General features: G+C 38.3%; 1 protein-coding gene across 1 annotated transcript in view; it reads right to left on the bottom strand.

Annotated features, from left to right (window-relative positions):
- Nucleotides 1-12,341, bottom strand: part of LOC126271190 (peroxidase-like) — an 83,344-nt gene that overhangs the window by 33,865 nt on the left and 37,138 nt on the right. The window contains exons 3-5 of the mRNA XM_049974131.1: nt 10,167-10,293; nt 3,907-4,057; nt 435-608 (exon numbers count right to left, since the gene is read on the bottom strand). Of these exons, the coding sequence (XP_049830088.1) occupies nt 435-608; nt 3,907-4,057; nt 10,167-10,293 (452 nt within the window). The remainder of the gene's footprint in view (nt 1-434; nt 609-3,906; nt 4,058-10,166; nt 10,294-12,341) is intronic.

The raw sequence follows: 12,341 nt of genomic DNA on the forward strand, positions 1-12,341 counted from the left end.
AATTAAGCAAAAGCTTTTGGTCTCATAGAACTATGTCATTAACTCTTACGGAACTAGAAATATAGACGTATTGGTATGTTATGATTTAATAACAAGTTAACATTGTGAAACTTAACAAGTATTCTTTCTCGTGTCATAGTTTCTGTTTCTACATTGAACCTAAACTGAGAAAACTGATAATTTCTATCTACTTTTGGGGTTACATATAGATTTATTGCCATACGCTAATGTTTTTTTTTTTTTTTTTTTTTTTTTATTGCACCATATTGAGTTTGTTAATTTCATATTTATTGCTGGCACTTGTTTTTAGGTCCGCAGTTAACTTATATTTTAATTTTGTTAACTAAGAGCAGTAGTTGAATGTTTCTAAGCATAATGTAGTAAAATGTACATGAAATTTAAAAAAAAAAATACGTAATTTATGTTTCACTTACTGTATGAGACATAGTGTCAGAAAGGTCATCAAAATCATGTGCTTTTGGAAGTCCACATAATTTACGAAGCTCATTGTAGGAAGGCACACCATGATCCCTGGCTCTCTGTATATCAATAGCAGGAAGACTTAAGCCAAATGTAGTTCTATTTGCCCTGAACAGTTCATGAGCTATCTGTAATGAGCAATTAGCACACATTTTATTATTTTTGAAGATGACAGGGAATGATGAAAACTGTGATGGAATTTAACATGTTTACATTATATATGAGTTCTCATTAATAACCAGCATAAAATACAAAGTTCATGAGTAAAATGAAATAAAATGTATATTAAAATATATAGTAGAAGAGAGAAAACTTGAAACAATATTGAAAAATGCATACTAGAAGAATATTCATGGTAAGTTATGAGCACATATTTAATACAGAAGTATTACAGTACACATTTTGGTGGCTACATAAATGATGCAGAAATGGCTTAAAGCAATCAGTGAGCAAATATTATTTTATTTACAATAATATATCAAAAAGGTAAGGAATGAGGAGGTTCTACGCAGAATCAGAGAGGAAAGAAATATGTGGAAAACACTGATAAGGAGAAGGGACAGGATGATATGACATCTGCTAAGGCATGAGCGAATGTCTTCCATGGTACTAGAGGGAGCTGTAGAGGAAGACAGAGATTGGAATACGTAAGCAAATAATTGAGGATGTAGGTTGCAAGTGCTACTCTGAGATGAAGAAGTTAGCACAGGAAAGGAATTCGTGGCAAGCCACATCAAACCAGTCAGTAGACTGATGGGAAAAAAAAAACCTCTAAGCACCAGAGAAAATGCTAAAATGCTTCCAACTTAATTCATTCTTAGCCACTTTCAAAATTCTGTCAAAAAACTGATTAGCATTTCTTTGCTTTTCAAAATTTTAATTTCTTTCTTGACAAATATTTTCAGGACTGTTTTTTGTTTATTTGACCTAACCCTCTTTTCATTTTCTATCAAAAACTGCATGTATCAAACATTACAATATGTAGCTTCTCAATCTTTCAATCTTATATAAATTTATGAATTTAATTCAAATATGTATAAACTATGATGAAATAATAATGATAATCATAATATCATACAAGCTGCTACTCACCACATAGCGGAGATGCTGAGTCACAGATAGGCACAACAATAAAGACTGTCATAATATAAGCTTTTGGCGAATAAGGCCTTTGTCAGCAATATACAACACACACACACACACACACACACACACACACACACACACACACACACACACACACACACATGACTACAGCCTCTGGCAGGTCAGGCCACACTGTGAGCAATAGCAGCAGTGCATGGTGGGAGTGGCAACTGGGGGAGGGGGGGGGGCAGTTAAGGAAGAAAGGAGGAGGCTGGGGCAAGGAGGGGGAGGGGGAGGGTAGTAGGGTAGGGGTGGGGGACAGTGAAGTGTTGCTAGGGAGCACATAAGGATGAGGAGGTGGAGAGAGGGTAGGGCAGCAAGTTGCAGACAGGAGGTTAAACGGGGGCAAGGGGGGGGGGGGGGGGGGGGGGGAGAGTAGCTGAAGAGCAGTGAAGTAAAAAAGACTGGGTGCTGGATGGATGAGAAAAATAACTATCAAAGGATGAGGCCAGGAGGGTTATGGGAATGTAAGATATATTGCAAGAAGAGGTCCTACCTGTGCAATTCAGAAAAAACTGGTTTTGGTGGGAAGGATCCATTTGTCACAGGCTGTGAAGCAGTCACTGAAAGGAAAGATGTCATTTTGGGCAGCGTGCTCAGCAACAGGGTGGTCAACTTGTTTCTTGACCACAGTTTGTTGGTCGCCATTCATGTGCGCAGACAGATTTTTGGTAGGCATGACTAGATAGAATGCAGCAAAGCGGTTGCAGTGTAGCCTGTAGATTACATGACTGATTTCACAGATAGCCCTGCCTTTGATGGCATAGGTGATGTTTGTAACCAGACTGGAGTGGTTGGTGGTGGTAGGATGTATGGGATAGGTCTTGCATCTAGGTCTAGGTGGACAGCAGGATACTAGCATGGGAGGGTTGGGAAGCACATTGGGCAGGTTATAGTCACCCCCACATAGAATGCACCACTATGGTTGCAGCTTAGCATATAGATTACATGACTGGTTTCACAGGTAGCCCTGTACTTGGTGGGATAGGTGATGTTTGTAACCGGACTGGCGTAGGCGGTGGTGGGAGGATGTATGGGATACATATCGCATTTAGGTCTATCACAGGGATATGAACCATGAGGTAAGTAGTTGGGAGCAGGGGCTGTCTAGGGATGAACACGTATAGGCTCAGTGAATGGTGGAATAGCACTGTGGGAAGGGTGGAACGGATAGTGGTCCTGCCTGCATTAATTTACAGCCCAGATTAGATGGGCATTAATTTTATTACAGTGTTATTGGCTGATGAAGGAAAACGGTATCAGCATACCATAATTAACTGATTGAAGAGTGTCTCAGAATGAAGGAGTAATACATCTTGTATGAGTGACTAAAATTACGCTCTATCCATCTGAGCCACCAAGTACATGCTTCCCGTGAGACCCACATTCCCAACTGTCCACAATCTACATACGTAATGTCCCTAACAGATATTAGGCATCCTCTCATTACTCGCGCACACTAAGGTGATGATTCCCGTAAGAATTCGAGCAACTTGTGCACATTCGCACAGATGAAGGTATGACTAGGTAGCCTTTTAACTGTGTATATGAAGATAGTAACTGTTCTCGAAAGAACAGAAACCATTGATGACCATCCAGCTTCTCTAGAATAAATGATAATTAACTGAAACCCTCAGCTGACCACAGGTGTTGTTGATATACCTCGATGCGGACAGTGAAAATGTGTGCCCCAGTGGCTCAGATGGATAGAGAGTCTGCCATGTGAGCAGGAGCTCCGAGGTTCGAGTCCTGGTAGGGGCACACATTTTCAGCTGTCCGCATCGAGGTATATCAAGAACACCTGCAAATAATGATGTATATAACTGTTTGTTTTAGAAGCCATAAGCACCATGAAAGTAGGAAACCAACCGCTGTTGTATTATATACAGAATGAGTATGTCAAACAGAAGTGAACTTAGCCAAATGTGTAAAAAATTGTATTATTATTAAATATGGTTCCAGACTGCTAAAGAGACTTCCAGGTGCTTCAAAAGATGTTGTATTTCTACTTAAAATTTAGTAAAAACATTCTTATTTACCTGGAGAGCAGTAATGTTATTTTTTTTAAAAAATATATATATATCTGAAACTGTAGAGTCATATTTGATTGCAGCTCATAGGTGAAAATCAAATTAACTATTTCAGTTCTCAATTAAAAATAGCTTTATCAAACATTAGTGGAATTATTCTTGTCAAAATTCATATAACAACTGCACTGATAGTTTTTATGTGTATGAAGGTAAATGGAAAGTAAAAGAACAAAAAATATTAATGTCTCACCTCTTTGTCAAAATTTTCATCATCTTTGCGACATTCTTGAGAGACTGCTCCAATTAGAATTTCATCAAATTCCTTAGTTACTATTGTTGGTCTGTTATAGAAGTCACTCAGCACGAGCTCTTTATTGATTTCACGACCTGCTGTCATTAACCTGCAAAACATTGCTTTCATATGAGGTGTAATATAGTGTTACTGGTCTTCTTATGCTATATATTTATACTGTTATTAGATCTACAGTACTGTTTTCATTTTGTTTACGAAAAAACAATGTAAATTAATATTTCAATAAATGGATGAATATTAGGTGTGTGTGTGTGTGTGTGTGTGTGTGTGTGTGTGTGTGTGTGTGTGTGTGTGTGTCTGAACAGAGACAGGAAAATTCCACAAATGGAAGCAGAGCCTGCAATGATGGATACAAGGGAAGGTTTCACGCTGTGTGTGTGAACAGACAGGAAAATTCCCCAAATGGAAGCAGAGCCTGCAATAATAGATAAAAGGGAAGGTTTCACGCTGACATAAGATTTCAAGGATAGCAATGAAATTTTATTTTTGTTCTATTCGTACATGTTGTACAATGATGTTAACTTGTTCAATGGAATATTTTTGTTCATACCACTTAAAGAAACCATATTGCATATGTTTCATGTAAATGAATAAACTGGAATATACTCCTACAATAAAAGCTTTGTTTTGCATGGGACTTCAAGCAAAGTTCATGAAGGTTTGTAAAAGAATTTGCACCTTTATTTTTAACAGTTAAGAAATTTTTAAGTGAATCCAAACATGGCGCAAACTCTCATGAAGATGATTCACGTCAAGAGCTTCCTAAAACTCATTTTATAAATACACTTGTTGAGGTAATAGTCTACCACATACAATGTGCTGATTTTGAATTTGTGGAAATAAATGGACAAGAAAAATAAAAGGTACTGCACACAGTAATGAATAAAATTCATCAGAGTGGGATGGCATATTTAGTGCTGGTACTAAGATCTGATAAAAGAAATCTCAAAGCCTGTCACTTACCTTATTAACTGTACCAAAAATGGGTGTGCTCAAGCCAGTGTGTGGAATGGTAAGTAAAGAAGAAGTCTCAAATTATAAAATAATATTGTTGACCCTCAGTTTTAAAAAGATATTTGAATATTTTCTCTGGTCTCAGCCTGGTTTTGGGAAACTTCTAAGCATTTCTACAGCAGCTACACAGTTCTTTTATGAAGTACCCTATACTTCCTGCCAGACCAGGAGATGCAAACTACAGTCATCTTTACAAATCTGACAAAACCTTCATACTCAATAAACCATATGTTATTTCTAAGAAATCTCAAGCCATGTAACATTGGCGTTCCACGTATGAATCTTTTAGAGGAATACTTGATGCACTTAAGGCAAATATAAAAGAAAACATATAAAATGTATGATAAGATTATAAATTTTCAATTCTATGATGAAATAATAAAAAAAACCTCCTCTTATGCCATGATGACTCCTATCACGTTATATTCAGTCCTTTTGAAAACATTCTTTTCCATTACTTACACTAAGGGCTCACATTCTGTTTCATGAAAACTGGTTGACAATGGGAAGTCCTTACAAAAGCTGTATGTGGGCAAGTGTTATCCTGTTGGAAATCACCCCCTGGAATGCTGTTCATGAAATGCTGCACAACTGGTTGAATCACCACACCCCACACCATAACTTCAGATGTAGATTCATTGTGTCTTGCACTCACAGTCAGACAGATTTGTTGCAGGCCCTCTACCGAACTGCTTCTAATGCATCGCCTCCACTGGTACTGAAGCAGAACCAGCTTTCATCAGAAAACACTACAGACCTCCACCCTGCCCTCTAATGAGCTCTCGCTTGACACCACCAATGTCGAAAATGGCAATGGTTTGGGGCCATTGAAATGCATGCTACAAGGCGTCTGGCTCAAAGCTATCCTTGAAGTACCCAATTTGTAGCAGTTAGCTGTGTCACTGTGGCGCTAACTGCTACACAAATTGCTGCTGAAAATCCAGTACGATGTGTCAGAGCTATACACTGAACATTGTAGTGCCATGTATCCATCTGGAGCCCGGTCTTTTTGGGGGTCAGGCTTGTGAACTTTAGGAAGCATGTAGAATGTCGGAGGGGAGGAAGTTTTGGTGGTGAAAGGGGGAAGAGAGAGAGAGAGAGAGAGAGAGAGAGAGAGAGAGAGAGAGAGAGAGAGAGAGAGAGAGAGAGAGAGAGAGAGACTCAGCAGAGATGTTCTGGGATGGACAGAAGGCTTTAAGGCTTTGAGGAGCAACTGGAGACCCTGCTGAATTTCTTTGAAAGGTTCACTGTGGCAGAGCTTGTAAGTGGATGTATGGGAGAGCTGATAGAGTCCCTCTGCTAGATATTCCCTAGGTTTCACAACCACAGATGAGAAGCCTTTTTCAGTAAGAAGGATTATAAGGTTGTGTCAGTTTCAGGTTGTTCTTTCTGCGCAGCGGTGGTTGGGGGTCAGTTGAGGGTGGATCACAATTGGATGGGTAGAAGAGTAAACTGAGCGAGGCAGGGCTCAATATTGGTTTTGGATTGAGTGTGATAGGTATGGCTAAAGGTAAGAAATGTTTACACGTAGGGACTGGGAGAAGGATAGATCCTTAAGGGAGTGCAGCAAAAGGTAAGACCTTAGCAAAAGACTGATTCTTCTGTGGGAAAGAAGCTTTTGGAGGACAGATTCACGAGTGTTGCACATCTGTTTAAGTTCTGGGTTCTGTAGGGTGGTGGGAGTAGTATCTTATGAGTTTGTGGTAAATTTAGTAGGTCTGCAGCAATGCACTTCGGCAATGTGGACTTCGCCCATTCTCTGCTGCCACGCATGCACAGTTCTCACCCCCTCACGCTTTCTTTCCACTCTGCCTTATGCATGGAAGCGCCATTCTAGGTGATGTGGGCTTTAGTATCTGTACATCGATTCCAGTTGTGACTCATTGATATTGCTGTCATATGATACTACAGTTTTCCATTTTGTGAAGTGCAATATTTCACATTTCTGAATATTTAAAGTAAGTTGCCAGTCTTTGTACCACTTTGAAATCTTATTAACTGAATATTTTTGCAGCTTTCTTCAGACAGTACTTCATTATTGATAAATGCATCATTTTCTAAAAGTCTGAGGTCTGTACTAATAATGCCTGCAAGCTCTTTAATATACAGGGTGTACACAAACTCCAGCAACACTTTCAATTATTTATTGCAAAGTCCAGGAACACTTTCAATTATTTATTGCACAAGAACTAAACATTGTACAGTTGTCATACATATTGCATTCTGAAGAGAAACTCTGAAAGTTTTTTTACAAACATTTGATATGTGAGCCATGAGTGACCTGACAAATGTCAATACAGTAATTGAATTCTTGCCATACCCGTCACAGCATGGCATTGTCGACTGTGGCAGTCACTTCCCGTGTTCTCTCCCTGAGCTCTGCTACATCATGTGGTAGAGGCAGTACATACACCAGATATTTAATGTGTACCCATAGAATAAAGTCACACGGAGTGAGATCTGGTGATCGGGGAGGCCATTTCATGAAACAGCTGTCTCCTTTTGTAGCACGGCTGATTCACTGATGCTGCAGCTCTGTGTTCAGATACCCACAAACTTCAATAACAATGGGGTGGAGCCCCATTCTGTTGAAAGACGAACGGAGTGTCTGATTGCATCTGAGGCATCAGCCATAGCTGCAACATGTCCAAGTAGGAATATCCAGTGAAAGTGTTCTCGGCAAAGAAGAATGGCCCGTACAGTTCTCGATGTGACAAGGCAAATAAAACATTTACCTTAGGGGAATCACCCTAAAATTCAATGTGGATGCTTTGTACCCCAGATTTGACAATTATGCCTGTTCACTTTCCTGGTCACTTCCCCATTAGTGTGAAAAGTAGCTTTGTCACTTAAAATTAACCAATCAACAATGCCATCCCCATCCTCATTCAATTGTTGCAACTGAAATTTGAATGGTTTCATAGACAGCTTCTGTCACAGGACATTCCACACTGTCATTGGAGCCATTTCAAGTTCACATGATCCATGATACACTGATTTCTTAGGATTCCTTATGAATGCCTATCGTTCATGCTCCACATTCACTTCACTCAAACTGGGGCACCCGCTTCTCTTTGCTGGGCACAAGCAACCCATCGCAATGTATTTGTTGTGCCAGAGGTATGCTCCACATTCACTTCACTCACACTGGGGCATCTGCTTCTCTTTACTGGGCACAAGCAACCCATCACAATGAATTTGTTGTGGTAGTGGTAAGTGGCCTTCCTTGTTTGTCGCTTCTTACTGTACTTGGTTCTAAACATCTGTTGAACAGCTGTAGCACACTTGTTTTTGACGAACTCCAACACACAGAAAGCTTGCTCCACACCTGAACTCGGCATGTTTGCGACTAGTGCTGACTATCGACAAATTACCAAACCACGCTGTAGTGGTATGGGCGGCGGGAACTTTCAGGGTTACTCTTCAAAATGACAAATGTATGATATCTGTACAATGTTTGGTTCTTGTGCAATAAATAATTGTTAGTGTTCCTGGACTTTACGTACACCCTGTATAACATGAACAGTAAATTTCCCAGTTCTCTTCCATAAGGCATATCTGAAGTTATTTCTACATCTGTCAGTCAGTTTCCATCCAAGGTAAAATACTGTGTCCTCCCCAGCAAGAAATCCTCAGTCCAGTCACAAATCTTGTTTGATAATCCTTATGATCTTATTTTTTGTTGGTAAGCATATGTATGGTACTGAGTCAAATACATTTCAGAAATCAAGAAACACTGCATCTATCTTACTGCCTTAATCTGTGTCTTTCAAGACATGTTGTGAAATAAGTGTTAGGTAAATTTCCCATGGTCTCTCTTCCTGGAATCTGTGCTGATTGGCACAGAGAAGGTCACTCTGTTTGAGAAACCCCATTGCGATTGATCTCAGTATTGTTCTAAGATTCTACAACAAATGGATGACAAGAGTATTGGGCTGGAATTTTGTGGAGCACTTCTGCTACAATTCTTGTAGATCAGTGTGATCAGTGTTTTCTTCCAACTACTGGGCAAAGTTATTTGTCCAAGGGATCTACAGTAGATTTATGTTTTAAAGAGGGGTTCATTCAACCACAAATTCAATATAGAATTTGATATGGATTCTACTGAGCCACAGAGCTTTGTTGAGTTTTACCTATTTCACTTGTTTTTAAATACCACTGACACTTACACCTCTGTCATTCATCTTTGCACTGGTGTGAGAAACACATTAAGGGAATGCCCACAGATTTACATGTGTAAAAGAACATTAGAAAACAGAGTTTGATGTTTCTTCTTCCACTTTGCTACTCTCAGTTACAGTCCCTGTCTCATCCATACTTTAGTAACACTAACAGCCTTTAAATAGGACCTGATGTTCTTTGGCTTTTAGGGAGATCCATCAGTAATAATATATTATGGACTTCATGCACTGATCTCTTGACAGCCAAATGTGTTTCATTCAGCATCTCTTTACCTATAGCCTTATGTTTTGTTTCATACTTATTTTGTAGTGGTCTCTTGTTTCCTAATAGTGACTGTATACCATGGACTATCCCTCTCATCATTAACTATTCTACTAAGAACATTTTTCTTCAGTGATAGACATTGCAAGTAAAGTTAACTCAAGACTGGCAAATTATCTGTCCATCAAGAACTGCAGGCATGTCTCCCCCCTTGCTGATCAAATTACAGCTAAAAATGTCTCTTTTACCTCCAGAATTGCATTTGGCATCACATAACTGAATATTGTAACATGAATGCAGTAGCAACATGGTTATGGAACCACAGAAAATTTATACACCTCAATGTAAGCCACAATATGAAGATTAAACTAGGCATTATGGGTATTTTTTCCATATAGAAAATTTGTTACAGAAGCGTATTATTGTTAAGGACATTATTATGTACTCAGAATTGCAATGAAAGTTAAGAACCATTTTTTGTGTAAGTGTTAATTATAAAAATGGGATATTGAAAACATTGCTCATCTCTTAAAAATGTAGCATAAATGGCATCAGTGCAACAGTCTGCATTATCAGTGGTGCTATTCAAATAGTTCCAATACATTCCAACCACAAAAACAACTAATGCAGCATTATTAAGGGGAAAACAACTGTTGAATGTTATTGAAAACTAGTATGTTATTGATGCTCTCAAATGCAAATGTTAAAAATGTCTAGAAAAGTTTATATACAGTACGTACCGTAGAATTCCATGTGCAATTGTGTGAAGGTACCTGAATGCCACAGTGGTAAATTCAACAAATGTGCCAGGACACAATTTTTTATTATATTTGTATGCATGGAAGTGTTCTTTAAATGCATGTTTTCCTATTGGGAGAAATAATTACTTTGGTTATATTTAATGCAAATTATTTTTTAATTCATATATTAAAATGTAACAACTGGGAGAACTAACAATGACATGTTATAATATGCAATATCAAACATGAATCATTCATTCCTGACACTAACTTCTAATAGTACAAATCTGCATTACATGTACATATACACTCCACAAACCACTGTGAAGTCCATGGCAGGGGGAACTGGGTACTTCCCACTGTACCAATTATTAGGGCTTTTTCTCATTCCACTTATGAATGGAGTAGGGAAAAATGATTGTTTGAATGCCTTTGCAATTCTTATCCTCACAATCCTTATGGGAGTTGTTGTATATTTCTATCATCATCATTATAGGCCAGTTCTTGAAATCTAATTACTAGACTTTCTCGCAATAGTTTCCACCTATTTCAAGTGTCTGCCAGTTCAGTTTTTTCAACATCTCAGTGACACTCTCCCATGGGCCAAATGAACTGACTGTTTATGCTGCCCTTCTCTGTATATGTCCAATACCACCTGCTAGTCCTATCTGGCATGGGTGCCATACACTACAGCAGTATACTAGGCTGGGTTGCATGAGTGATTTGTAAGCAATCTCTTTTGTAGACTTATTGCAAATCATTAGCATTCTACCAATAAACTGAAGTCTGCTACATGCTCTACCTCTGACTCAGCCTATTTGATCATTAAACTTCATGTCCCTATTAAGTGTTACATCCAAGTATTTGTTTGAATTTACAGAATCCAACTGTGGCTTACTAATATTATATTCGTAGTGTATGATGTTTTTTTTTTCATTTAGTGACATACATAATATTACATTTTTGAATATTTAAAGCAAACTGCCAATCATTGCACTACTTTGATATCTTATTGAGGTCAGACTGAATATTTGAAGACTTTTGTTCAGGCTGTACTTCATTGTAGATAGCTGTATCACCTGTGAAAAGTCTGAAGTTACTATTGATATTGTCTGGACAACCATTAATATACAACATGAACAGCAAGGGACCCAACACACTTCCCTGGGGTAGGCCCGAAGTTACTTCTACATCTGCTGATGGTTCTCCACCCAAGATAATATGTTACAGCCTTCCTACCAAGAAATCCTAAGTCCATTCACATATTTCTTCTGGTAATTCATATGCTCGTTCTTTGGATAATAAGCATAGGTGTGGTGCTGAGACAAAAGATTTTCAAAAATCGAGCAATATTGCATCTACCTGACTGCCTTGATCCACGGCTTTTAGGACGTCATGTGAGAAAATTACAAGTCAGGCTTCACATTACCTGTGTTTTTGAAATCCTTGCTAGTAGGCATGGATAAGGTTGTTCTGTTCAAGATACCTTAGTATGTGTGAGCTCATAATATGATTCTACAACAGATGGCTGTCAAGGATATTGAACAGTAGTTTTACAGGGTACTTCTGTTACTGTTCTTTTATACAGGTGTGACTTGCGATTTCTTCCAGTTTTTTGTTCAAGGAATCTATGATACATTATAGCTAATGCAAGGGGTAACTCAACTGCAAATTAGATATAAAATCTGATAGGAATTACATTGGGCTCTAGTGCTTTGTTTGAAAACAGATTTAAGCATGTCTGTTTTTGCTTTGCTACTCTCAGTTTCAGTTCCAGTCTCATCCATGAGTGACTGGACACTAACTTATGGTGCCACTGACAGCAATTACATGTGACCAGAGTTTCGCTGGGTTTTGTGAAAGACACTTGACAATTTTTTGCTCCAGTAGTCACTGAAGTCTTCACGCACCACTCTCTTGATTGCCAAATGTGTTTCATTCTGCATCTCTCTATCTATAGCACTATGCTTTGTTTTACACCTATTGTGCAGTAATTTTATTTTATTTCATTTATTTATCCATCCATAGACAATAAATATTGTATGGATGTTGTCCAAAAGTACACATAAATTTATGGAAAACTATTTGAGCAAAACGAACATATAAAATTTTACATTAAGTAGTACAAAGAATAATACATACAAAACTGTACAAAAAATGTACAAAGAATTATAC

Source organism: Schistocerca gregaria, chromosome 1 (assembly GCF_023897955.1).
Source record: "Schistocerca gregaria isolate iqSchGreg1 chromosome 1, iqSchGreg1.2, whole genome shotgun sequence".
Classification (NCBI taxonomy): domain Eukaryota; kingdom Metazoa; phylum Arthropoda; class Insecta; order Orthoptera; family Acrididae; genus Schistocerca; species Schistocerca gregaria.